This window comes from Coturnix japonica, chromosome 3, assembly GCF_054131305.1.
Source record: "Coturnix japonica strain WE chromosome 3, WE-NBRP24, whole genome shotgun sequence".
Classification (NCBI taxonomy): Eukaryota; Metazoa; Chordata; class Aves; order Galliformes; family Phasianidae; genus Coturnix; species Coturnix japonica.
Genome location: NC_140665.1, coordinates 3583333 through 3611002, shown reverse-complemented (window position 1 = coordinate 3611002; position 27670 = coordinate 3583333). Strand labels below are relative to the sequence as shown.

The 27670-nt window shown below is 44.7% G+C and overlaps 1 protein-coding gene across 1 annotated transcript; it reads right to left on the bottom strand.

The window, feature by feature from the left end:
• Positions 1 to 223: 223 nt before the first annotated feature.
• Positions 224 to 27438, bottom strand: SLC1A4 (solute carrier family 1 member 4). Its single transcript, XM_015856532.3, has 8 exons — positions 26815 to 27438; positions 20304 to 20346; positions 19488 to 19550; positions 14156 to 14322; positions 11384 to 11617; positions 10063 to 10257; positions 8336 to 8470; positions 224 to 7225 (listed from the first exon to the last, which is right to left on the bottom strand). Exons 1-8 carry the CDS (start codon positions 27336 to 27338, stop codon positions 6991 to 6993), a joined length of 1596 nt encoding a protein of 531 aa, XP_015712018.2. The 5' UTR covers positions 27339 to 27438; the 3' UTR covers positions 224 to 6990.
• Between the last annotated feature and the right edge of the window lie 232 nt (positions 27439 to 27670).

Genomic DNA, 27670 nt, shown 5'->3' with positions numbered 1-27670 from the left:
TTACCTCAGTAAACCTGCTCGTTTCAGGCAGCAGCCATCTCTGTGTCCAAAGCTGATGCTGGAACCAAGGTGCAAGAGCACTTCTCTGGTAGCAAATGGTCCCATGTTCCTCCACGTATCACCTGACAGCATCAGCAGGGTTCAACATGAATCACAGGACTTTAGGGCCACCCCAGGGCAGCTACAATCCCAGGTGATCACCAAACAAAAGCCGAAACATGAATTCTATTTGGGGGTGATTTTTATTTCGGATTGAGAAGCTACACAAAGAAAGAACAAATGAACATGTCCACAACAGAAGGGAAAAAGAGAGAGAGCTCCCTGTTTTCTCACCCTTCCTAATGCAACAAACAGGCTCAGCCTGAGCCACAGGGCTGCTTTCTCCCCAGGCAGACAGGGAGGACTTTACACCAAAGAGCAGCGTGCTATGCAGTAAACATCTGGAATAGGAATCCACCCCAGGGTCACAGAGCCCCAGCCACAGCAATATGGTCCTTTTTTGCATATATATGCACGCACCTCTGGTCTTTGTAGACATTAAACAAGCTGATAGAGAGTCACACAGATCAGACCCATCATTTTAAAGCAGGAACAGTTACAGAAGTTCACAAGCATCAACACAGCCACATGGCAGTAAGGATTCATTCAATGGAGTGGTTACTCTCAGTGCTTTCAGCACCAGGTTTTATCTGAAGGTAGGTACCTTTGTATCAGTAATACTGCGTTGTACTGGAGCAGCAGATGGCAGTGAATTTCAGAGTTCATCCGTGTGTCACTTTGATTAATCAACCAAATGGCTCAGCATATAAAAATACAAGAATCCTCCCCCCTAGTTAGAGTGATTTATGCTCTGGTAGAAATAAAAGCACATACACATAAGAGCATCAGAGGCAGGACTGCTGACAGAAAACTTAGAGGAGAAAGAAAGAAACTCACTTTCCCTGTCTCCGTTTCACACCACGTCATCCTTGTTCTCCCTCCTGTCTGCAGGGATAACGGAGTCTCTTGCCTTTGGTGCATAGTTATATTGAAAAGCCAAACAAGGCACCTTGAAGGGTAGTAAGGCAGATCGTGTATCTCTGCAGCAGGAGACGCCTTGTGTCTTAAGGGTGGTGCTGCTGGCCCTGAATCCAGAGGACTCATCAGAATTGTTACCCTCACTGAGAGCGAGTGAGCCAGTCATAAAATTGTCTTCATCCCCCCCATAAAAGGAGGTGAAATGGTCTGTGTCCTCAGTCCCATTTTGTGGCATCCCATTGGGTTCCTAAAGAGCTACAACGCATACCACAGTTAATACTTGGGGTACTTCAGTGGTTAAGTACAATTATTTCTGTGGGAGCACCAGGGGATTCAAGCACATGGAAATGGTTTCCTTCAGAAAAGACTCCTTTCTGCAATGCGTAACAGAAATCAAGCTGTACTGACATAGCCTACACAGTTTAAACGCAGCGCTCAGATGTGACAACAGGGAGCTATGAAATCCAAATAAGGCTCTTAATCACTTTTCATCTGACTTACAATATTTAATGGCAACTGTCACAGTGTATTGCCCAACGTTTGGAAAACGTTTAAGACCATTTGCCTTATCCTTTTTCCTGCTCCCTGAAACTGAAGCAGCAAGCGAACATGGCTTTTGCTGATGTGCCCATCTAGATAACAAAGTCTTCTTTGTCCTCACAGAATAATGGCTATCCGTGGAGCATACACTGAGCTACACTGCAAGGAGGAATGTGGGTCAGATCCTGATCCAGAGTTCCACTGCTTATTTCTCTGTGCTCGTGGCCAGCAGCCAAGAGCAGCTTATCAGAGCCCCATGCTGCTGCTTACTTGTTGCTCAGTGACAGCACTTCAGCAACACCTGCACTTGATCTCTGCCTCTCCTTGTAACCACTGGCCAGTTAGCAGGTGGGGATTTGCATCGTCTCTAATCCATGCAGGACAAGTGCCTGCAGTCTTTTTGATGATATCCGTATCAAAACACCATGGGAAAGATGCTTCCTTCAAAGCCATAGCTGCTTTATCCATGTATTAGCCTATCCTGTCTGATCTGCCTGCCATTCTCATTTTCCTCGTACTGCCACCAAGATGACTTGTTTTATTAGTTGAAAAGCTCCTCCACTGAAACTAGGAAGAAACTAAACTAATAAGGCTCCCTGTTGAAGTATAGAATCCACAGTGATGTCTGTCATTTTACCTACCCCTGGACTTTTATGCCATCCCAAAAGCAGAGCAACTGAGTGACATCAGCTCCCACTTTTCTCCCTGCAAATGCACACACTGGACCTCTGGTCACCCAGTCATCCATGCCAGCACAATGTAACTCTGACTTAATGATGAATACTTCAATTACTTGATTCCTTTCAGGTTTCAATAAGTTCATTATTATCCAAGATTTAGTGCTCTGTGTCTTAAGAGTGCTTTACAAACACTGTGGCTCACTACCCTCCACATTATTGTCTGTGAGAGTGGTACCTGTAAAGCTGGGAATAACAGGACTACTGAGAATATTCTAACAGTAGCCTTGTGCTGGCACACATGGCACACACCTTCACTGCTCACTAGAGCTGATCAGGCCTTGACAGCCACATCTCACAGCACAGAGCAAGCACCTTTCTCACAGTGACAGATGCTGCTCAGCACTCTCAAAGCAACTCTTTAAGTTACCAGGTCTCACAAATCCTTGGTGAGCTAAGGGCAAAGTACATTCCTGAGGATCAGCTGAAACTCAAAACTATGTCCACTGATGCATCAACGTATAAAAACATCTTAGAGCACTGCAGGAAATGCAAGGAGGTGAGTCAGTAACTGATAAATTACAGTGAGGAAATTCAGTCCCAGAGAAGAAAGACGAGATGGTCCCAAACAGTCAAAGACACTTCACTGAAATAGAGAAGGTAAAAAAGAAATACGGTCTGAGACGAAATGGGACCGGGCATGGCCAAGGTTTACAAAGCCCTTCTTTTCCATATTCCTGTAATTTTCTCCCCAGATGCAATCACAGTGTTAGAGGATAAGACACAAGCTGTTTGTAGCCTACTTTCTCAAGACGAAGAGGTTTTTCTGACCACAGTCTGCTGTGTATGCATATCCACCAATAATGACTAATAACACTAGAATTTTCTTTCCCGGTCCCATTCCACCAGCACAGCACAAAGGTCTCTATGACGGTAACCAACATTACACAGAAAAAGATGCCTCCAGTAGTCCCCTTGCATTGAGAGAATGTGACTGGAGCTCCTCTGATGAGAAACAGCTATCAAGAAGGAAAAACAACACCTGGACCCAAGTCATACACCCAACAGAAATCAAAAAGTGAAACGACTGCCAATTGCAGCACGAAGGGTAATGGCAGCCCATTATCTCCAGGGGATGTGGATACTATAAGGAAAATACCAGAAGGGATTAAAAGGATCTGTGTTTTCCAAAAGAAAGACTGAAGCCAAAACAAGAAAACCAGTGTTACTTAGATCGAATTTATCTCCTCCTGAAATCAAAAGCAACTGACTAAATATTTCCATTGTACAGTTGAGTTGGGAGAGCTCAAACATACACCCAGTCAACAGATGTTGGAGTTCAGTACCATACTGGCACCAGATGCACAGAATGCCAGGGTAAGCACAGAGCACGTGTTACTAGCTGTACCTGTACTGCTGCTCAGCACCTTCTTGGTCAACCCACAGCCTCTTTTTACAAGGCTGTAGTTGAATCTGAATAATCTGTAATCTGAAGTCGAGCAGAGAGCCATAGAAGACATGGCATGGCTATCAAATGCAACGGTAACATAATAGAAAAATAAGAAATGTAATTTCTGACACAGACGATACAAACAAGAGCAATAAGATATTGTGTAAAGCAGTCACTACCCTGCATTTGTGCTTCCACGGACTGTGGGATCCCTCTCACTGCATGCAAACAACAAAAGAATTGGCACCTTTCTAAGTCTAAAGTAGAGCTTTTTGTAACCTTAAAGATTTGTGGCAGGTTAAAAAGACTAGCCCTGAATACTCAATGGCTCATATAGACGCTATGGCACCTGTTTCCTGAAGGAGTGTTAAAATTCCTTTGTGAAATTCCAGCTATGGGAATGCTTGACCTTAGGCCCAAATGCTCTGACAAGCCTTACATGGGACTACACGCTCACGCTGATGCAAAACATGGCAATCCACTAACAGGGACTGGGAGAGCCATTCTTAAGAAGACATGTTTACTTTTTGCATTGCTAGTGAAAAACACTACGACAAGTTTGAGATAACTGACCTCAATTTAACCATTTGCTAGGATCTACCATCAAAAAGAACATCCCACAGCCTACAGCATGCTGCTGAAGGGCCAAGGTACAATCAATTGGCAGCCCCACAGGGAAGGGATATCAGCTGAGCAGTGGCCAGGCAGTGCCTGTGAGGAAGCCCAGCCTTTGGACATACCCTTTATGAGTACTTTTATCTGTTGGCAACATCATCTTTGGGGTGAAAAATCAAAACTGAGAAACATTCTCTTCTCAAATCTTGCCGTGACTCTTCACTCGGGTGCTTCCTGCTCTCATGTCCTCAACTGAACTGCATGTGTCATGTCAAGGGAGTGCATCAAAAGAGCTAAATGTCTGATGGGAAATGATAATCCAACTACAGAACCCAGCCCGCAGGGAACAGTTGTGATTTTCAGTTCTCCCCAGATATCCACGTACCGTTTTAAAACCACAGTATCTGGCGTTCTGGTGCAGTCAAAGTTTTCCATGAAACACTAAATATTTGTTTTAAAAAAGAGGGTTGATGAGAACCCTGATTTATTTATTTACTTATTTTTAAACCTCCAACATATTTTCTTTTCCCAAAATACCTTTAATCTGAGGATTCTCATTGCCAGCTACAAAGCCTGCTTCTGGCTTCCTGAGTTGAAAGGAGTTGGGATGACTCTAATGGGAGGAAATGCGAAGTTTCAGCAGATCTCAACCTGCTAAAACTAAAATACTAAATAACAGGCAGAGGGCAGCCCTAAAGAACAGCATCTGCCTCCTTCCATTTTTAAAACATGATGAGGAACAATCAAATTTTGTGGACATGATTATAAATAAACTGGTTAAAAAGAAACTCCACCTGCAGTTTTGTGGTGGGCTGACCAACCCTCGCCTACTTTGTTAGCGCAGGGTTGCTGCACATAATTGAACAGCCAGTAATAACACACTCACTGTGTTGTCCCTCAGACAGATGTTGGCCACAACTTGTTCTGGAGCACCTTTTAGCAAAATCTGTGGAGTCCCTTTAGCAGGAAAGATGCTTTGCAAATGAAGGCTGCTGCTGCTGCTATAGAATTGGAGCTGCCTCTTCCTAGTGCCATTACCAGAAACATCAGCAACCGAATATCTTTTCATGATAGCTTCCTCTGAAGCAACAGGGGTGAAAAACAAGGGGAGACTTATCAGTAGTGTATACCAAAGCAAAGTGTAAATATATGTTGCTGAGTTAACAGTGTGGAGGACTGACCATATTGCACTCACCTTTTTAAAGTAGCCAAGGGAAAGTGCCACAAAGTCAGGGCAAATCTTAGCATATATGCACAGCCATCACTTTGAAACTACCTGCTGACCAAAATGCCAAGAGAAATCAACAGGAGTTTTGCAATGATTGCTGGACTTCGATCAAGTCTGGGGGTGCAAATTCAAAAAACATGTGGTAGAGGAAAAAGGTGGAGTCAGAATCCAGAAGCATCTGGATCAGCCCCAAACAAAGGTTACCATCTGCCATTAAGCACTACCTATCGCCCAGCACCACCTAGAATTAAATGTAAACTGCTGCCAAAAGGATGTTCATAGCAGGACCAAATTCCTAGCAGGAATGGGTGCACAGCTGTCCCAATACTCAGAGATCACTGAACTACCTCAGGTTAGAAATTCACCTCCTTTTTTCCCCTTTCAAGCTAACAGACTTGCCTGTTGTCAGTTCCCATGTGTGTGTTCACATTTTTTCCCCTCCCTGTACAATTTTGCTTGAAAAAGGGGTATGACTTCATTTGTTTGGACTGACCCATTACACAAACATAAGCAGGACATGGCGTGCTAGCAAACGTGCATGTGTGTTTTCATGAAGGGAACTGACTTCTTGATGTTGTCACAGACAAACTTCTTTTAAAGCTATTTATACTGGACCAGACTCCACATATTTTATTTTTTTTTAGCCCCAGAGGAATTACTTTAACAAAATTTGTGTTTCCTCTGGATTTTTTCCTCTCAACAGCTTGCTAAGAGGGGAGGAGAAAGCCAACCCTTGATCTGCACAAATATCTCCTTTGTCTGGTCCCAGAGTTTGGGAATTACTCACCAAAAGGCAAGAAAGCTGCAATGCAGAACAGGACTGGAACAAGATTAAGAACTCCCTGTGACTTATTCACATATGACACTAAAAAAAATAAAACCAAAACCCACACCCTACTACCCAGGTTATGTTTGATGTTTTTAAGTGATCAGAGAACAGGAGAGGAAGGGGAATGGGAGAAAAATGTTGCTTCATATTGTGTGTGTAATTGTCAGTAAGAGCTTCGAGTGCAGGAACTAAACTTAAGAAACATTCTCCCCCACTGTGGAGTTTCTGAACTGTATCTCCATTCAAACAGCAGTAATTAGCTTACTAATTTCTCGCTACCGTAAGCACGTACTGGGTTGGCTGCTTCCCCATGTCCAACCCATATAAGCCTTTACTAACAGATCTCTTGTAAAACCAGAAGTTCCAATTGGCATTGCTTTCACCTACATGTATATGTGTGTACGTGCAACACATACTTACACGTATACATATGAATTATCAAAATACTTTTACAAAGTGTGTGTTCTTTCTCCCCAGCCCACCTCCCTCCCTTCCCCAAGCCAGCAAATTTCAAAACAGACTGGAACTGAAAATTTTCAAGAGCTGCCCAGCTCTTGCTAGCACTGCAAACGTCTAGGTGCATTAACAAGTCCCTGTTCCACCTCTAAGACGTGTTTGACCAACAGCTTCTAGTTCACAATACTGATTCCTTGGAGTCAGGGTCTGCTGTACTGGTTGTGTTGGAGACTTGTTTTTTGTGGGTTACCAAAGGCGACGTTTCCTCTTCAGACTTGCTGTTAGCAACTGCTTCTACGTTGACTTCTTTTAGCTCCTGCTCCTTTTCTCTCTTTTCTTTTTCATTCAGGTAATTGAGGATACCTGCTCCTAGGGCATCCCCTTCCACATTTACAACCGTGGTAGTTCGGTCCCTGGTTAACATTAAAAACAAAAAAACAAAGTGGCCTTTTAGTTTAAGAGAGTTACAACACAATAAGTGAAGCCAAATTCTTCCCTGCAGTTCCACCAATACTAATTCATAGCACTCAACTCTTATTATTATTTTTAACTAGTACCTTAACTATTTAAAGGTGTCCTTCCAAAAGCAGAGAATGGCTGTATTCCCTGGGTTTCTCGCTACAAGCATCTGATCCTGTCTTTAGTCCTACAGTGCAATACTAGTGTGCTTCAGGGTTGAACAGAGGAGGGTTATGACTCAAAGAACAATTTCTCCAAGTGCCTCTTGAGAGAGAGTGCCTGAAAGCAGTGTATGCTTTTAAATGATCACATCAAGCTTAATTCACCACTATTTAAAGTGCAGGTATGTTGAATGCTCGGAGAAGCCCTTCCTTTGATTTTTTTTCCAGTATTCTACAAACTTAGAGACTACAGACAGATAGGCTTGTTGGAGAAGAACCAGGAGCCCCTTTTCCACAGAGCACCTTTAAGCAATAAGAAATCATCTGCCTGTTGCATTTACTCTCATCATGTACTAGTGGCTGGGTCCCCAGTACTCAAAGCAAGGCTAGGCTTTTCTAGGCTTTCCTTAGTCTGATTTAGGTGGTAAGAAGGTAAATTTAGGCTTTAATGAGGACATAACTAAAATGCCCTGCTCTGACACTTGTGCTGTTATAGTTCAAACAACAGCTGGCAACTGCTTCTGATGAAGGTTGCTTCACACATCTGTTTTCCATCACTATTCAGGCTCAGTTTTCCTTTTCTCCCTTCCTTCTTCGTATCCAACTAATTTCCAGCAATATTTTGAACAAATTTAACAATCCTCTGGAGGGAACTGAAACCAGAAAGAACTGTTTCAATAAAGGCTCAGCTAAAAATACTGAACAGGGATTTTAGCACACCAACTGCTTAACTGAGTAGGGTCCATCTTATTCATCATTCTCCATCACCTGTCATGAGTTTCCCATCTTGCAGACAGCCACACCTAGTAGGTTTTATTTTATACCACACTTTGACTACCCTGAATCGTGTTTCCAGCTGAACATACCATGTAGCAGCACATGCATGTGGTCTAAAGTACTTACACAATCCAGTCCACTGCTAGAATCAGGGACAGATCGTTGGTTGGAAGTCCAATGGCCTCCAAGATAATAGCGATGGTGAGGACTCCTCCAGCTGGAACCCCAGCTGCACCCACACTGGATGCAGTTGCTGTGACACTGTGAATCAATATTGTTTCTGGTTAGTATGAGCCCTGCAGCACTTCTCTTCCACATTTACATCACACATTTCCCCACTTCAGGAACTGTAAACAAACTCTACAGCAAGGGGCGCACAGATCATTTGCTTCCCAGGCAAACCCTTTCCTGCCTGCTGAGGCACAGTAATGGATACAGAGTACAGTTGCTCAGCAGGAATCCACAGCAGCTACCAAGGTAACAGCTCTGTCTTTAATAACATGATTGCCCTTTCAGAACGGGAAAAAACAAAATAAAAAACCCCAAATTATTTCTTGCTATGTTAATACCACATCCATTTCCAGGTCATGCATTGGTTCAAAGATGCTGAATACATGTTTTCTTCTCTCCCCAAATGTATAAATGTGAACCGTGCCATGCACAGAGGACAGAGTACCCCAGACTAGCTTCACAGCAGGGAGAAGCACAACCCCACTTCAAAGCAAGGGCTCTGCTAAAGCTCTGCCCAAGGCATGAAAGCCTGTGTGCTGAGCAGGACTGATGTGCTTTAAGATCTAGTCTCGAAAGTCCACATATGCTGTCCACAGATGCACACTAATAGCACTGTCCCTTCTTTGTGTCTCACCTACATTCAAACAGCCCCTCAAGCAGTGCACAAGCAATGGACACGAATCACACACCTTAATGTGTGAAGATGTCTGCAACTGTTTTTTCCTTGGGCTATCACTGGATAATTCTCAGGCTTATGTAAACTCAATACACTATGAGTACATGAAAAGCTAATTTGGCCATCTGTAAAGAAAATAATGTTGCAGCCCTGCCTTAAATAGACAAACAATACACCAAGAAATGTAGTAAGGAAGGAAATAAAACCTGGGCGGGGAACGTAGAAAATGTGAGAAGGTATATGGTTGATAGAGACCACGACTTGTTGGCACAGTGCGGGATTAAAACTCCTCATAAGATCCTCAGTGGACTTTGGGCAGTGAATCAAAGGGGATTGACGTATCACTGGACCTGGAAAGATGTTCCAGGCATAGAGAGGAGAGAGTCCCAGAGAAAGAAGCAGGACTAAGGAAGTGCAGAGCATTATGGGGGAAAGCACAATGATCAGAAGGGGGATAGTCATGGGTCTGACCTGGGAAACCAGTGATGACGTGGTAGTAAGGGCAGAGAGGTGTGCAGGAACAGAATCTCAGTCTGAAACTGATACAAAAGGGAGCTGGCAGGAGGACCTTTAGGACATCCAGAGGGAAGTTTCCTGGGTAGTGCAATGTGCCACAATTACCCAGCTTAATGGCAAGTGGAGTGGGAGGAGATCCTTAAATAAGGAGAGGAATTTGATGTGAGGAACAGCTTTAAACAGTTCAAAGTCTGTTTCATAATTTAGGTACTCCTCCCAGGTTCCACCTTTTATTAAATAGAGATTCTGGTAAACCTTATAAAGCCTGAAAGACTCCATTCTTTAATCACCCTATAATTATGCTTCATAACAGTTTGCAAGCTTTAAGTCAGAGACGTGGAATGCAAACTGCTAGCTATTAACAGGGAGACCACAGGCTTTAATGCATCTGGGGGCCAGAAGGATGTGGTTACAATAACAAGCAACTTACAGAATGGTGAAGATTTGCCCAGCATTGAGGTCGACGTTGTTCAGCTGAGCAATAAACACAGCTGCCATGCACTGAAAAATAGCAGCTCCGTCCATGTTCACAGTTGCACCAATAGGAAGGATAAACCTGCTGATCCTGTTGTCGACTCCATTGTTTTCCTCAATACACTTCATCATCGATGGGAGAGTGGCTGAGCTAGAAAAACAGAGCAAGGAAGAAGTCAAACACAAAGCAGCAGGGGTGCTGAGTGGCAAGTTGCTGTCTCATGACTCTCATGCCTCTAACATGCTGCACAACAGCGTGTCAAGATGGTGATGCCACTTTGTAGTCCCTCTCTCTAACGATAGCGATGTCCCTCCCTGCTGGTCTTCGAGCAGCAGTATTCAACGATCTCCTTGTAAACAGAAAAAGCTTGTAAGGACTCTAATCTCCAAGATGCAAGAACTCACGACCTAACAGTACGCAGCGTAACACAGCTGTGGAACGATAAGCTCTCAAAACACAAAAAACACAGCAATAAATGCAAATATAAATACAGCTTTTGCAACAGTAATCTCTTGGTGTTGCACTATTACCTTCTCAAATGGACAGGCACTGCTGGATTTATTTCCTGCATTATAAATTGCATGGCTTCCTTCACAAACCCTCTCCTACTTCATGTTGAACTCTGCTCCTGTGGAAAGTCAAGCGTCTGCTCCTTTTGGAAATGACTCAAAATGTTTTTAAATATTCTTTTATATATTTGTGATCTTTGGTCCAGAGTTAGCCTCTTGGGGAAAGGCTGAATGGCATGCTTGATAATTTGGCAGTCTTTGTTTATAACAAATAAAAGCTGATAAGGCCAGATCTTTGAAATCAAGAATGCTAAGTCACTTTACGCTAGCAAAAAAAACCTGCTTTGCTCCCACAAAATCAGGCTAAAGTTGTTCCAGATTCTGCTGAACTCGGATAACTAAACTTCTCAGGACAAAGTCCCTCGCTATTGACACCTCGCTTTACTTAAAACTGAAAGCTCCAAAGATCTTCTTATGACAAATGCTTTCACCTTTTCCTTCCCGAATTTCAAATTTAGCATCATGCTACACATTACCAATACCTTAAGGAACTGTTTTCAACACCTAATTAGAAGTGTTTTCCATGTAGCAGGCTGCTGAGAGCAGTGAGACTCCCTATGCTCAGAAGCCTCTTTTTGCAATTTCAGGACTATTATTTTCACCTAAAACTAAACACGTTCTGGCACTAAGGTATAAGCAGTTCACAATGATAATTACAATGCATATCCCCAGATGTGTATATTCCCCAAAGAAACACAGAAACCCACCTGGAGCAAGTGGCAAAAGCAGTGGCAAATGGAGTGATAAGTCCTAAGAGAAAACGATACGGATTTTGACGCGTGGATGCAAAATAAATGAGTGGCAGAATGATCCCTCCATGGATGAAGTGGCCCAGAATAGAGGCGAAGATGTATTTTCCCAGACTGGTCACCAGAAGCACAATATCCTCCATTTCCACAATCTTGCTCCCAACAAGGAACATAATACCAATAGGTACATACCTGCAAAAACAAATATGATCTGTCATTAAGTGTAAAGAAAAAAAAACCTTGAAAAACATGTTCTCCTTTCTAGAGATAACACTAAAGAATATGCCACTCCTACTGAGGGTCAGCACCTACTACACACTCAGATTATACAAGTTTGGAAGGCTTGTTTACTTAGTGAAAGGCAAGCGGTCAAACTGAAAAACAATCTCCCAGACACTCTAAGGGACATCTGGGAAAAAGAAGCAAGGAAACCACGCAAGAGGTAGAAGTGCTGGATGAAACTACTGGAACAAGACACTCTGGTGGTCTTTTAGTGCACTGCAGAGGAAGGGTGTCAAAGACCCAAAATTAAGGTCGCTATTGAAGGGAATGCAGATGTCAGAAAAGAAAAAGCAGTATGTGGCTGGAGCAAAGAAAGGAGTGGAAGAGTGGGGTATTATGCAGTCTGTGATCACCAGCAGAAGTACAAAGTTAGGTCACTAAAACTGTGAGCATACTGGCTACCAATACATTTTGTGCAGGAAAGAAAAAGCTATGCTTATAATAGTGAGCCATACTGCAGAGCTCAGCTAAAGGCTGCTGAAGCACTTGACAAAGAAAGCAAGTAACTTGGCTATTTGCAAGACTAAGCCCAATGACCAGGCTTCCAGTGCCTGCCTCAAGTCAACAGCCACGTATGCACCTTTCCACCTCTCCTATCTAGAAATGTCTTAGGACATCAGCATTTGTTTGACATTTCCTTTGTCAGAAATGCTTGGAACTGCTCCAGGGGGAAGGGCCACATTTGCCACAGCCACACCTCTGTCCCAGCAGTGCAGCTGGGAACTGCCCTTGCATATGCAGCACAACAGCTACTAAGCCAACTATGGAAATCACTCCAGCTCCAACCTCATTTCCTTCAAAGCCATACTTAGAAAGTCTGTGTCTGAGCCGAGTTCAACTACTACTTCCTAGCCTGCCTCTACCTCAGCAGGTCTGTAACTCCTCTGTTCTGCACCTCACTGTGTCCCAGATCAATGTGAGCATCCTTGCCCTGGCTTCCACTGTGTCCCAGATCAATGTGAGCATCCTTGCCCTGGCTTCCACTGAGCCCCAGTCCTGCACAAGCTCCATAAGCATTAACACTAAACTTGGACCTGTGGGTAGACCCTATCTTTGAAAAGGGAGGCTGAAGAAGAAGATGACAGTTAAGACCAAAGTGTTGCTAAGGATAAGAAAGGCTGTTGAATGGGACTACAAAAGAGCACAATCAGCTTCGCCTCTTGGTGGTATGATTTTATCAATCCCAAAGGATCTTTTGGGAAGTACATGCAGCTTGACATATTTTGGATCAATATTAGAAAGACACAAGAGCTTTGAGGATAGAAAGAGTAGTAAGGGCTATGGTGCACTACAGCGTTGAGAGGAAGCTGCGGTCCCAGTAATCCACAAAGCAAAGGATTACACATCAACTGATAGGCTTGAAGTGTTAGCACTGTAATCAGCTGAATACAGTTATCAGAATTCACTGTCCGAGGAATTACATTTAAGAGTAAGAGACATATACTACGTTCAGACTACAATTTTCTCAGACTCTTAGGACTGCAAATAACACAGATCTGGCTGTGCAAAATCAGTTTGTTTGTTTTTTTCCTCAAAACATTCCTGCTTCTTTCTCAGGGGGAGGAAAATTGCTGGAATAAAATAAAATAAAATAAATTAAACAGTCTTAGTAAAGACTTACTCTTGGAAGTGAGAAAGAGAGAAGCATCCTTAGAGAAGCACAAGCAAGAAACAAGCAGTTGGTTGCTAGTATCTCTTGTCCCTGCTTCATCCAGAAGAGCAAACAAAATCTTAGAACAGGAACAGAGACTTAAAGACCCAGAGGTAACGATGATGGACACTCAATATTCAGCATTACTGTTTCAGTAGGATGGAGACCAATGTGAGGCTGCTTCCCTTTCTATGCAAAGAGACTTAGATTCTCAGTCAGTCTGTGATCCAAGTGGACACATGGCACTCTGTACTGTTGCATTAGGCAGAGATCTTCTCAAACTACTTAACAGTGAGTGGGGCTATCTTCTGATCTCATTGGGCATGTTTTGGGTCAGTACAAGAAACCATCTGACCAACAGAAAAATTAAGGCATGAACCTACAAGTACAGTCTGGCACCACATTTTGCACATCTGCAGATGCACTCCAATCACACACATCCCTGGCTTTTACAGGGCTACGTTCCTCCCTTGCTCACACCTCATTTACTCACCAAAACCCCACGTCTTTAGGCACACAATGGCAGCTAGCCACAGGCTTATGTTGTTTTGAAACAAAATGTCTTCTTTGCTCTAATTAATAAAAATGGAGTTCAGGACAGAATTTTTAGTAGCTATCTGATACTTAGGCTAGGCATGATTATTTAATTACAGGTCAGAAACAAGTAGAAAATACCCTACAGAGCAACAGCATAACCTCTGCTGTTGTGGTAGTGAGGGATCTGATATGAAAAGGCTGGAGAGATGGATAAACTGTGAGATTCCTGAATTAAGCATAACTGATGTACATGCACTCACCACATAATCCAGGTAACCAAGACCATAGTTGCCTCGTTTAATGAATTAAAGAAGCGAATGAGATCTTCTCCTTCCCTGCCAAGCTTTTTCAGTGCCACTCCTAAAACCAGAGCAAAGAGCACCAATCCCAGGATATTCATCCCTTCAATCTCAGTACCAACGGGGATCTGTAGAGGCAAAATAAGGCTTGTTAGGTGTGAGACTGGCACAAACCCCAACAAAAGGGCCACTTTGTTTTGTTTCTGTGAGCTGACCCAAAATCAACATGCAGAACCTATTTCGGGAAGGACAGCATTTTACCCGAGACAGCTCTGCTCTGCAGAACGAAAATGCATTACACAGTTGAAGGGAACAAAACAAGATCTGGATTTAGCCCTAGTACAAACTTCCCTGGTTCCAGCTGGCATGGATTTACTGAAGAAGAAAAGGGCCTGCCACAACCTTCCCTTATACTCTAATACAATGCATGTGTTCTCAGCAAGGCAAATAGGAAACCTCACACTTTGCTCAGGACAAGTTCCACTCCAGATGTGAAACAATACAGGTACCAGTCACACACATAGAGGGTAAAAGTGGGACAATGGTTAAAAGACTGAAACTTTCTTTAGTTTCCCTATGATAGTAGGTCTGTGAGATACTATGGGTGCAGGTGGCAGGTATTGGCTGTGCTGACTTCCTAGCTCTGCTTATTCCAGTTGTCATTTGTTGCAGACACTATGATATTCTACTGCATGAACAGATGGTACCCGAGAGCTGCTTTCAGTGGTCTATTCAAGGGAATAAACAAAGAGAATCCACCTATCTGTAAAATTTAGCCTACTCGAGTCTGCTCTGCTGCTCCTCACAGCCTGCTTCTTAAGGACTGGGACTCGTTTGGCAAAGCAGTATCTTGCGAACTGAGCAAGCGTTCTCATGGCTTCATAAAAATATAATAGCTTTGACAAATACTCTTTTCCCCCAGCTTGGCAGTACAAACTCTACCTGTCAATGTTTTGTTGTATTTGGAAGGGTTCCTAAAACAGGAGGCTTATGGACAAGCTTTGGTACTGTAGTTAAAATAGACACCAACTCAGCACTAGGAATGAAGACCACATTCTCTGCTAAAAGCTTAAAATGAACACTGAGTAAAGAACTCAGGACACTGATCTGCTATAGATAAGAGTAACGTGCCTGAGATTATTCTTTCCCTGGAAATATAATGCTGAACTCAACTGTCTCTAAGCAACAGGTGGAAACAAGGAACTGCACAGAAAGGAATAAAACATAAGTTAAACACAAAAACATACCAGTGTGAGGGTTAAACAGCTGCTGAGTGGGCATCATGGGGATGGGTTAGGGTCAGATATAACCACCTTAGTGGTCTTTTCCAACCTTACTGGTTCTATATCAGGCTCACTTGATATAAGGCTAATAAAACCCCAGCCAGAAATAAAACGCCACCATAGCAAGTCCAAATTTTTTCTGCCTCAAAAAAAAAAATAAAAAAAATGTTTTTACAAAAGAAAAAAAACACCAAATGGTCTTTTTGCTTTGGTTCCCATTGAGAAGTTTAAAGAAAATAATCAGTATCCAACCGTGCTAAGGAACACAAACACAATGTTTCTGTTGAAAGTGCCAGGTATCCTGACCTGGATGTTACTGGAGCGGGGAACTTCATAACACCACTTACACCAACAAACGTTTTGCAAAGCGTCTCTGCCCTCTAAATTCCTTCTGCTGGAGAACTGCTCTTCTCAGCTCATTAAATGCAGCAGCATGAGCCTGGAACCTAGCAACCCACCACCATTTGGGCTTCTCAAAGCTCTGGTCTCAGGAACAAGGCTAAATAGCAACTGAATCTGCAAGAGGATCAGGCAGCTTCCCACCAGCTGTGTAGGGCATACAGGGACACAGAGTAGGACTGAGCTATAGCTCCATGTGCCCAGCTTGGAACACCATTTCCCTCATTAGAGCAGTTCAGAGCTCTTCCGGCTCATTCAGTTCCCACAAGTATCGGTCGCTTGGCCTTCTTCAGAGCCAAAGGCTTGCCAAATTTTGCCTCAGGAAGCTAGAAGAGGGCGAGGAATAGTAGAATCTCCAGTCAGATACAGGCAGGACATGTGGTTTCTCACCTTTCAGCTTACCATTCACAGTGGCCTACCGTGCATAAACTGGCCAACCCATCTCAAACTCCCTCACCTCATCACTCTCCAAAATGAGAACACAGAGATTACTCCTCTCTTGTCCTCAGAGATGTCTCTCTCCATCCAGCACTGCCATCTTTGCTACTGCTTTTCTCCAGGCTCTCACACTTATGAGTCCTTTAAGCCAATTTCTTGCAATCTGGGGACCAAGGAGTTCTTGATGACAAGAGAAAGAACTCTGGTTCACTTTATCCACTGTCATTGTGTCCAAGCTACCTTCAGGTTGTGCTGTCGCTTTCTTCTTCTTGAGCCAATTTCTTTGAAACACATAGTACTTCCCACCACCTGCCATAATTTTCAGGAGCAATCTACTGTATTCAGGGAATTTCATCTCCTTGCAGCAAAATATGGAAGAAGTCCAGCAGTAAATCCTGAGCAGAAGATCCTCTCAATCCCAGCTTCTAAAACTGGCAGATGCTGAACAGCCTTTTTGTACTCTAACAGAAGAGTCCATCACCCCAAAGGAGCTGCCAAACCAAGCAGCATAGTGGACATCAAACAAAAACAGCTTTAATGAGAGCTTTGTTGCTGGGTAAACTATAGAACACGCTATTGTTTGCTTGAAATTATGTGTCCTGGTAGAAAGATTGACAGACCTCTTCTGATCCTTGAATCCCTCTGAAGAGTTGATTGTTTTTTAGATCTTAAAACAAAATGCACATTAAGGAAACAACTGCTGACACTGAACTAACCCAGGAATAGGTGGCTGAAAAGATAATGCAGCCATGTGATGTGAGGAAGAAGAGCAACCAGTAGTTTGTGTACTACTGCCACAGGAGGAACTCAGTGTCTCTCACGGCCTCCCGGTGAGAGGATGTAGCCATAAAAGCTAGGTAAACATGAGGGAGCATGTGAAAAAACAAAAAGAATGTGGCTTAGCAGACATCTACGTGCCCTTCTACTCATATCATCAGCAACAGAAGGCAGTGCCTATTAGACAGAAAAAAAAGAAAAATCAATAGAAAACTTCGTTAAGTATTGTTGGTATGGAAAAGGGTAAACATTTCCCCTCTTTGATCAAATACTCTGCTGATGAAAGAAAACATTAGATAGGAACACCATCTCACTTCTCTGCAACGCAAAATCTACGGCTATGATAGTTAAACTATGTATTAGCCAAGAACCATCCTCTTCCCTTCCAAACTTAATTCTCCTCTATCCATAAATAACACAGTCAGAGCAGTACTGAAGCTAACAGAACTGAGATACTGCTTCTTTTTCTTCCCTGGAGACAGAAATTGAAGTTCAGATCTGGTTCCGCTCCAAGAACTGAAAAAAGTTCTGGAAAAGTAATAGGGGAAATGACATTTACATCATAACCACAGGTGGACACCTGTGGGAAAGTCACAACATCATTTGCAGTATTGCATCAAACTAGTCAGGTAAATGAAAAAATGAAAGAAACTGGAAAACAAACAAACAAAAAAAAAACCTTGCATTTTATTAAATTGCCAAAAAATTCGTTCTTATCTCTTGAGCAAAAATTACAACTTTCCAAAGCATTTAACAAATGCTCAACAGCTGAGCCTGTGCCCAATGGATATGGCTGGCCCCAGTCTGTGCGCGGTTGGCAAGAGCACAACTTCTGCCTAATCTTCAGTTGACGTTGAAGATGAACAGGAGTCTTATTCACCTTTCCTTTGCTCCAGCTTAAACGAACAATAACTCCACTCTGTAAGCAACCACACTTGGCCTAAGTGCATGTTGTTACAGCCTTTCATGTCAGAATTGGCTTTAGCAGCACAAGGCTGCATGGGCATGTACTGCCTGAGGGTTTAATGGCATGAGAAGAGAAAGTGTGCTTTTGGGGTCACATGGCTGCTCTGCAGTCATTCCCACATACCCGTGGCAGAGGGGGTGTGTGTAGATCTGGGTTAATATGATTTTACAGGCATGGGCAGAACCTGGACAGATGCAGCTGCCTTTTTCCCCACTGAGACTGCTCACCATGCAGTAATAGGCTTATAAGCAAGGACTGATTTTCCCCTGCACAGCTCTTGTTGTGCCATCAAAGTCACCTACCACCCTGGCTGCGGAGATGGGAGAAGTTCAGACCATGAACTGAAAGCAGAGTTTGGAAACAAACTGCTCTGCATTGCCTGCTCACACACCATGTGTGGAGAGAAGGTAACGAGGCCAGCACATCCTGCACCAACAGACTGGCTCCAGAGTCCCACTGGATGTGCATAGATTGCCTTTTACATAGACTGACAGAACTAGAGAGCAAGCCCCATCTGAACCCCTACATGACAAATACAAACACTACAGAGGACATTCCCTACAGACTTATAAATCATAATAAAAATAAAGCAGTATATCTGGTGTCTCACACAGTCAGAGTGAACTAAGAGATATAAAATAGCCTTCAAAGCCATTTCCTGTCACAGCTGTCTTCCCAAGACCCTACATAAGCCTGTTTGGAGTGAGGTGAAACACTGCAGGCAAGATGCTGGGTCAGTTTTGTAGCACTCTGTCTGTAAAGTGAATGTAATTATTACTGGATCTATAATATATTGGCTCTGGCCAATAACAAAGATGCTTTATGGCCCTGTGCTGCAGGAAAGATTCCACTAACAGACCACTGCAAGACCTGTGAGCTGCATACAGAATACAGTCCTCACTGCCTCAGCAACACCTGTCCTGTCCATTCAGTGTAATTTTCACCACACTGCAATAGCAGCCTACTTGGGATGTTCTGTCTAAAACTCGTATCCCTTCAGGCCACTTGTTACTAATTAAAAATAACACACACCAAGAGAAAATTCTCAACTTACCTTGCCTTTAATGAAAATAAAAAGGTCATTTTCTGCAAATTGTTAAGGGAGGGTAAGGTGTAAAGGTGAGGTGACATTCAGTCAGCCTAATTGCTACTTAATTTCGAGGCTAAAGAAAGTTATTATGAAATTCTAGGCAGAGGGACTAATCAATACTGAGATCAAGCAAGGCTGAATCTCATTTTCAGGCTACATGGCCTAAAAACCAGGTTCTAAGCACCAGCTCAGTCCAGTCCAACTGTCTTATCCATCACTGTTTCCCTGTGCAACTGCAGGTAACTCATCTGATTTGTGGGTGTGTCTCAGTTCCAGACAAGTAAAAGATTATGAGGTAGTAAATTGTTATGGCTAAAAACCACTAAGAAGTGACCTTACCTTTTCCAGAGTGACATTTCCAGAGGTAGTGTTTCTGAGCACTATCTTATACTCTGTTGCATACTGCAAGAAAAAAAACAAACAACAGCTCAGTGTTTGTCGATCAGATTATTACATGACTGCATCACCTACATTTCACATAAAGGAGGTTACTATCAGGAACTTCTGCTGGAGATCATACCATGGAAAAAATGAACCTGCTTTGTTCAAGAAAGGAGAGTGATGGCATATAAAGCTCCTTCACTGGGTGGGGACAGAGAAGTGCCCTGTGACACTTCTCTGTGAACTCCCAGGTTTGGGAGCAGACAAGGGGTTCCCCTTTCCTCTACCCTGTTCTTGCTCATGCATCGTGCTGTTGCATTGCCTCCTGTGGAAGGCAAGTGGTGTTTGCACTATTCCACTATTAGAAATGGTGAGAGAGACACTAAAACACAGCCATGTACAGCTCTGCCAGCAAGCCACGGCACAGTGTAAGCTACTGGGTGCAAAGCAGAGAGTTGCCATCATTGCCCCAAGCAGAGCTCAAAGTGGAACAGCCTACAGAACATTTCTGGTGGAGCTACAAAATGCAGGCCATGAATATGCCTCTTTTTGAGGAGCATTGTTCAAAATCACCCCACTCACTATGGAATTGCTATGTATTACTACATCAGGTGCTTCTAACAGTCCCAGCCATCAGATGTAGTATGACTTTTGATATTTTCTACACCATATTTATATGATTTTTGTTTGGTTTGGCTTTTTAACAGCAAAAGTCACTTGGTCTGCCTGCAGTGTACCTCAACACATCCAAAATTCACACACATTATTCCTTACCGTTCGGAAAGCTGCAGCTACAAGATTTGCAGGAAACAGGTTTCTGTAAAACACAAACAAGAGAATGAAATGTTTTTTCAGAGAGCTTCTAAAATGAATTCCTTGAGGTGCTTTACTCTCAGAAAACTCCTTTTGCAAAGAGAAACACAGTGGCATTGGTGAGGTATGGATTGCAGAAGACAGTCTGGCAGCGTGGAGCTCGTCACTTCCCCAACAGCATGAGATCTCCACATTTCCTCTTGCTCATACAAGAAGTCCCTGCTCGTCTGCAAACCCCATTTAGGTTGGAAATCGGAGCTAATCAGACACCGTGCTATTTAAACACATCAGCTACCCAACCTGGCTTAGCCACACCAGCTGCAGCAACAGCTTATGGCCTATAGGGTCAGGCAGATTTTTAACAGTACTCGCATGATTATCATTTGCCCACAGCATGACCACAAAGGACAATCCAATCAGCACAATTCAACTAAGAGAACAGCGTAAGCCCTCAACACAACAAGGTCAGCCTCCCTGAGCACCAAGCCAAAGCAGAACAGGGGCCAGAGCCTTCTGCAAGCACTCAAGCAGTTAAATGGCATGGATGGAAGCAGTGGCAGCTCAGATGGAAAGCTGCAACATCTGAATTCAGCAGTGCCATCATACAAACACAAATGGAGCATCAGGTCTGTGCAGAGGACAGTGTGCAAGCTGACAAATGCTTACACTGGGTGCAATGTGGACAGAAAAAAATGATTAACTGGGGCATGTAAGGAAAATGTTGCTGGCTTCTTGTATTTTATAGTTCAGCAGTTCTTTCTACTGCTACGCTTCCTTTCTCCCCCTGCAGTGGGTAAAGAGCATGTGTTCCCCTGGCCAAACAGCATCTTGTTTTGCTGGTTCAGAAAGCAAAATGGGAAGGGAAGCAATCAGAATACTGCTGTTCAGCTTTTTTCTTTGAGAACAATCTGGCTTTTGAAGGAGCAAAGATGACCAAAAAAATAAGAGATGGGAAAACTAGCAGAAATCAAATTACTTTCTTAAAATCAGCATTTCCATCCCAACAAAACAAAACCACAAGAAGCAACCCCAAAGCCTAAACAATATGCTGCACCAGTGCTTCCATACGGCCGAGGAACCAAAAAGCCCACAATTTACACTGCATGCCAGGCATGGGCCCCAGTAATTAAACACTGACTAAGCAGCAAGCATATACTTATGGCACACACTGAGTGATGCCAGCAACCCTGCTACATGAAGGCAAGGGGCAGGTTCTTGCTTCTTCCAACATGGAGCAGCATACAATGCTACACAAACATGAGTATATCACTGTCACTCTGCCTTATCCTTGGAGCATTGCTCACTGCACTTGTTTCTGAGAACTGAAATAAGCATTTCTGACAGTTGATCAAGCTGTACATTTGGACTTTGGTTCAGCGGCCCAGGAGGACCCAAAGTCTCCCTTGCATTGTGTGTTCTGTCCAGCCCAGGTTTTAAGCATGCCTGACTTCTAATTTGACATGTAAAGAAACAGTTTGCTCCTCTTTGTTTCAAACCCTGAAGTTTAACAAAGAAGGTGCTCCAGGTCATAAAAAGCAATCATCAAATAAACAGCTTATCACAGAGGCACAAGTCCTGCACAGACTATGCTCATCACTCACTAAGATCATTTAGTGTGCAAATTAAATTAAGCCTTAATTACGGGTGAGTCAGACCACAGGTTTTCAGCTTCATTGCCCAAGACAGGTTTGTTCAAGAACACCACCCCAGTGCCTAAAAACAGAGGCCAAGATGCCACGGGCTTCACCTGCCTGGGCTCGTCTGTGCCCACAGGCTTCACCAAGTGTGTGCAGCCAAGGACCGCAGGAAACCAGACTTCTGTCCCTGTAGTCAGCAGCCACAGGTGAGCTTGAGGAGTCTCATGGGGAAGTGCAAACACCCTCCTGGTCAGGTGAACCAGCAAGCAGATAGGGTGTGTAACTGTGCATGCACATTAAAAACGGGTATCTGCCAGTCAGTGTTCTTGCACAGACCAAATCTTCAGGTTTCACGCTTTGGATGTGGAGTTTAAGCAATCAGCATGGTTCTACCACGAGATTGCTGACTACTGCTGCTTGTTTCTCACAGTCCTGCCACCACAGTGCCCCGTGCTATAAAACATGGTCAGCTCTCCAAAGCAGACTTGTGCTATTGCAAGAGCACACCCACATAGCAACCCTGAGTCTGTGTGATAAGGAACCTTGCACAGGGTCTGTGATCAGGCAGCCCAGGGCTATGACACAAATAGTGCAGCAGAATGATGCAATGTAGCAAGACTTGACATCATGGCAGCGTGCACCAATGCTCTACCCACCCCCTGCAGACACCCAACAGCCTTCATAGCCTAATGCTGAAGTACATGATAGAGGGAGACTGCACACCTCTTTCTGAGCTGCAGACAGCCACAAAGAGAGACAGACCACCAGACAGCTGTCATACAAAACAGCTGCATCCTGGGGCTGGAGCAGCAGCTGGGCTGAACAACGAGATCTCCATGTACCTGCACACTGCCCAGTACAGGAAAGCACCATCTCAAATCCACTTAAAATAGGAACCACATACAACAGTACCAGCTGCAGCTGGGGTTTGCATATTTTGTTTGGCTACTGTAAAGAGCAGCATATAAACGCTAAAGACAGATACATTTTGCCATGCTAGAGCTCTTACAGAGGGGAAATGGGGTGATCGCTCTTCAACAAAGCGCAATATATCCCAAATGTGCAAGTGCAGCTTCCATCCTTACCAACTTTGATGTTACAATTAAATTCCTCTCTTCCTTACCTTGTGGCTGGCACAGGAATTCTTTTGTTGCATGTATAAGGGATTATTATTAACCACTGTTTCTAAATGTTTTTTTTGCTAGAGCTCTGCAAACAGCTTTGCTCTGGAAGCAAAACCATGAAGGAAAATCCAGGCAAGCAGAACAAAACCCTACAATAACACCCATTCCTCTTCTATTGCTTCTTACACAAAGGTTCCACTTTTAAGGCCAAAAGTCTTCTGTCAGAAAACATTTTTCTGATGAAGTCTGGACTAAATGAGGTGAATATGAGGAAAATATTCTGAGCCGCTTTATCTCCTGTTTTTCAACGAAATCTTCTTAGTGCCCACAGACAGTAAGTTCACTGCCATCTGAAAATCTGCCAGAACACATCACAGCTTGGACTGCTCTGCTAAGTGGCTTTCTTAGTGGCTTCCTTTTTCCTTCTTTCTCAGGATTTTCATTCACTACCACATGATTTATTTCTTTCTCGTCTGCTTTATTATAATACCTTTGTGGATGTACTTCACTTGTCCTGGGCATATACATTATTTTTGAGTACATGCCACTGCTTTAACTCAAAGAAACTTGAGAGTGTTACTCGCTTACAGCAGCTTTTTGATACTTCTCTGCCCTAAGGGCGCAGTCTGTAACTACTTTGCCTGGGTGATAAAGCATGACTGGGACAAGTCAGTAGTAAAAGGCAACTACCAAAGAACTAAAGAAAGGAGTAGAGAAGATCGGAAGCTTCCTACAAATAATATTCGATAAATACACAGGGTAGGCACACAAACAAAAAAGCCAAGTGTGTGCTATATACAGAACTGAGTCAGCAATCCCTACACTTTGAGTGAGGAACCAGGCTCAGAAAATAGCAGAAGCAAAGGCAGACAGTGACATTCACTATTTCTCCTTTTTCTGAGAGCACCCCTGAGTTTCAGCCATCCAGCTACAGTACTGTGGTCAGTGTGTCTCTGTAACTGGAGCTGCTCCCAGCCACTGCTTAATTCTAGTTATCACTACAAAGGTGACATCTCCCCCTCCTTTCCTAACAGTATAGTTTTGCTCTGTTTCCAGAGCAGGACTTCAGAGCATACTCTGCGACTGCCTTCACAGATGCTGCTTTGGGTGAGTCACTGACAAACCATGATTCGAAGCAGCAAGTGCTACTGGAGTGACTGGTGTCTGAACAAGAGCCCAACTTCCCTGTAGTCTATCCTGGCCCTCAGCTCTGCAGCCCAGCCAGCAAAACACAGCCTCTGCTTTTCCTTGCGCTCAAGTTCCTGTTTGCCTTCCCTCTGGCTCTGACGGCACTAGGAGGTAATCCATAGGCTCGCTCACAGCGTTGTGGGTACTCCCTTTGGCAGCCCAGCTGGTAACCTCTGGCAGGGAGACAGAAAGGGCAAGAAGGAGCAATAAAAGGAGCAATAAAAAGGAAATGCTGCATACTCATCCCTCATCCTGAGGAACACTGACTTACTGCAGGAGGCACACATCTGGACCTCCGTGTACCTATAAAAAGCAAATGATGCTACACCCATCCTGCTCACAATGTTACCGCTAGGGTCAGGTTAAAAACAAAAACAGAATTCCCAAACCAAAGCCAATCCCATGGTTTCAAAACATACTTTCATCCCAAAAGGAACGGCACCGTCTGAGACCTTTTCTTCCACTGAAAGTGTTGTAAAATAGTCTGTTGAAACGTTCCTTTTTGATGAGTGAGACTTTGTATAAAGTTACATCAAAACATTGACTTCACTAAGATGAAATGCCAGGCTCATCCACTGGAAATTTGGACAGAATCAGAAGCTCCTCCAAAACTGTTCAATTTCATTGAATCAGCAAATAAAAATTGAAGCCAAAGCAAAACTCTGACCCTATTTAAACACACAGTCTTGACAAGTGCCCATCAGAAGTGTGGACAAATCAATACAGATTCTTGCAAAATATTTGCTCTTGCTTGTTCCACAGCCCTCTGATAAAGCGCGATGTGTTAGCTGGTGACTGGTGGTGTGCCCTAGCCAGTACCTCAGCAGCAGCCAAGTATCCAAATGACCTCCAGACATAGTTGTGACAGTGGAAAGCAATGGCTTTGGTTGCTCATTATTGAACTTCCTGAAAGCAGAAAGCATCTGCATCCCGAAAAGGACAACCTGTGTCACCTCTACAGAAGCCAAGGTAACTCTCTGACCCACAGCTGTGACTTAGTCCAGCTTAGCGTGTTTTCAGTGTGGCTGTGGGACTCAGATTGCCCACCTGTGCCTTCCTTCTGTCTTTTATCTGAAAGGATCCAAGCAGTGAAGGTTCAAAGGACACAGGGAGCCTCTGACACAACCGAAAATAGTTTCCTTGCACCTGATAAGAAATTTGAGGAACAAAAGCCAAACAGAAAAGCAAAGAGCAGGGTGCTGCACGATCCACGTGTGCAGACAGCAATGTTTCTGCCCTGCAGAGCTGAGGTGCCCTTAATTGAAGACAAGGCTTCAAGAACCGAGATCAGCACTCAAACCAAACTACCCACGTTTTTCAAAAACAGTTAGGTTAAAAAGAAAAAAAGAAAAAGGAAAAAAAAAAAAAAAAAAAGAAAAAAGAAAGCAGGAATTTAAAGGGAGAGGTTGGTATTATTTCCAGAAGACACATAGCTCATTCCATCCCCAGATCCATAGAGATTTGTGTTAAGACAGAAGCTTTAGAGCTGATGACACAGTGATGGCTCTCTATCCCTAAAGCTCCAAGAGAAAGCTGAATTCAAAGGTCACCATGCATGCACTGGGGGAAGGCCCATGGCCCTTTGCTTTTCAGAGGAAATCACTCAACAACCTGAACACTTTACCCAAGTCTCATCACTTTGAGTGTTCCTTTGGGGCACCACTGCACCTCCAGCAGAACACTTCTCAGCCCTCCATCTGCATTTACAGACCAGAACAAGAAGCAAATTGACAACACCCAGAGGGTCACTGGAGCATCACTGTCCCATTTCCCACCCTTCTCTGTGCAGGATGGCAAAAGAGCCACCAGTTACAGCAGCTGTATCAGGATACACCAGGGACAGCCACCACCACAGTCACCTTTGTCCCAGCTGTCATCGTTGCTCTGACTCCTTTTGCCATTTTCATTCACATGCCTACACTGCTTATCTGCTCCAGGTCAGCTCTGCAGCAGGCCACCTGCTCGCATTGTCCTGCTATCACTTCTTAGCGTGGTCAGTCAAGAATCATAAGACTCAGCTGTAAGGGAGGTAGGGTATGGATATGAAATACAGTGTTGCCAATAGGTGACTGGATGGGTCCGTGGATCTTCTCTATGGGGTGAAAAGGACATAAGCTTGGATTTCTGCATACAGACTTTTTTCTTCTTTAGAAAGACTTTCTACCCTCGTCGTCACATCGGTTTACACAGATGCACCACTGAGTCTCTCAGTTGAAAGAGCAAAGCTTCAAAGCAAAAAAAAAAAACACCATTTAGTTTGGCTCTCTGCTGAGCACAACCCTGCCCACCGGGCTGGCACACCGCAGATGCCTTACACTCCTAACACTGCCACCTCCAAAGCCATCCATCTCCCCACACCCCCGACTGAGTCGCAGGAACCGACCCCGGGGGACAGAGCGCTGCAGCCGGCAAGCGGCGAGGGAGGAGCAGGAAGGAAGTGGTGGGGAGGGGGGGTGTCCCCCGCGGCAGCGTGCAACACCGCCGGCTCTGTCATCATCCTCGCAGGGCAGGAGGCGGCCCTACCTGACGAGGTCGAGGAAGGAGTCCACCGTCTTCTTGCTGGTGGCCGGCACCGAGCCCGGCAGCCCCAGGCCGGGCGCGTTGAGGGCGGAGGCGCCGGCTCCGGGTCGGATGATGAAGCCGAGAGCGACGGCGAGGCCGGAGGCCAGAAGCGTGGTGCCTAGGAAGTAGGCGACGGCGATGCCGCCCAGGCGGCCGAGCGAGCGCGTGTCCAGGCTGGCGGCCCCGGACACCAGGCTGCAGACCACCAGCGGCAGGATGACCATGCGCAGCATGCGCAGCAGCAGCTCCCCGGGGAAGGCCAGGTAGGCCACCTGCGCCGGGCCGAGCTCCGCGCCGCGCACCGCGGCCCCCAGCGCCACGCCGGCCACCACCCCAGACACGGTGAGCAGCACCAGCGCGTTGCGCCGCAGGAAGCCCCGGCAGCCCCGCAGCCGCCCTCCGCCGCTCGCCGCCGCGCCCTCGGCGTGTCCGTTGCCCGCTTTCTCCCCGCCGTCCCCCTTCTCCACGCTGTCCGCCGTCTCCATGCTGCCGGCCGCTTCTTCGTGTGCGTCCCGCTAGCCGCCCACCCCCTACTGCCCGGCCCCACCTGCCCGCTCGCAGCCAGGCCCGGCCTCCGAGGGCGGCGCTCGGGCGGGGGGCGGTGCGGTGAGGCGGGGGGCGGGAGGAGCTCGATGGGGCTCTTTAGTGTCGCATGTCCCCTCGGTGTCCCAGGGCTCACGCTGGTCGCTCTGTCTCTACCCGCAGCGTGGACGTTGTTTCAGTGAATTTCCCCAACACCAGCAAAGCGCAGCCGAGCAGAAAACACGCTGTGAAAATAACCGGCCGCTCATCTGCTTTTCGAGTAGACCGGACTAAT

Bases quoted from the DNA above. Each gene is read 5' to 3' on its own strand.
- SLC1A4 (XM_015856532.3), bottom strand. From the start codon at position 27,338: ATGGAGACGGCGGACAGCGTGGAGAAGGGGGACGGCGGGGAGAAAGCG. The intron at 19,551-20,303 runs GTAAGGAATAAT...TTTTTCTTGCAG, and splicing joins TAGCTGCAGCTTTCCGAACG to TATGCAACAGAGTATAAGAT. The intron at 8,471-10,062 runs GTAAGTTGCTTG...ATTGATTCACAG, and splicing joins GGGCAAATCTTCACCATTCT to TGTCACAGCAACTGCATCCA.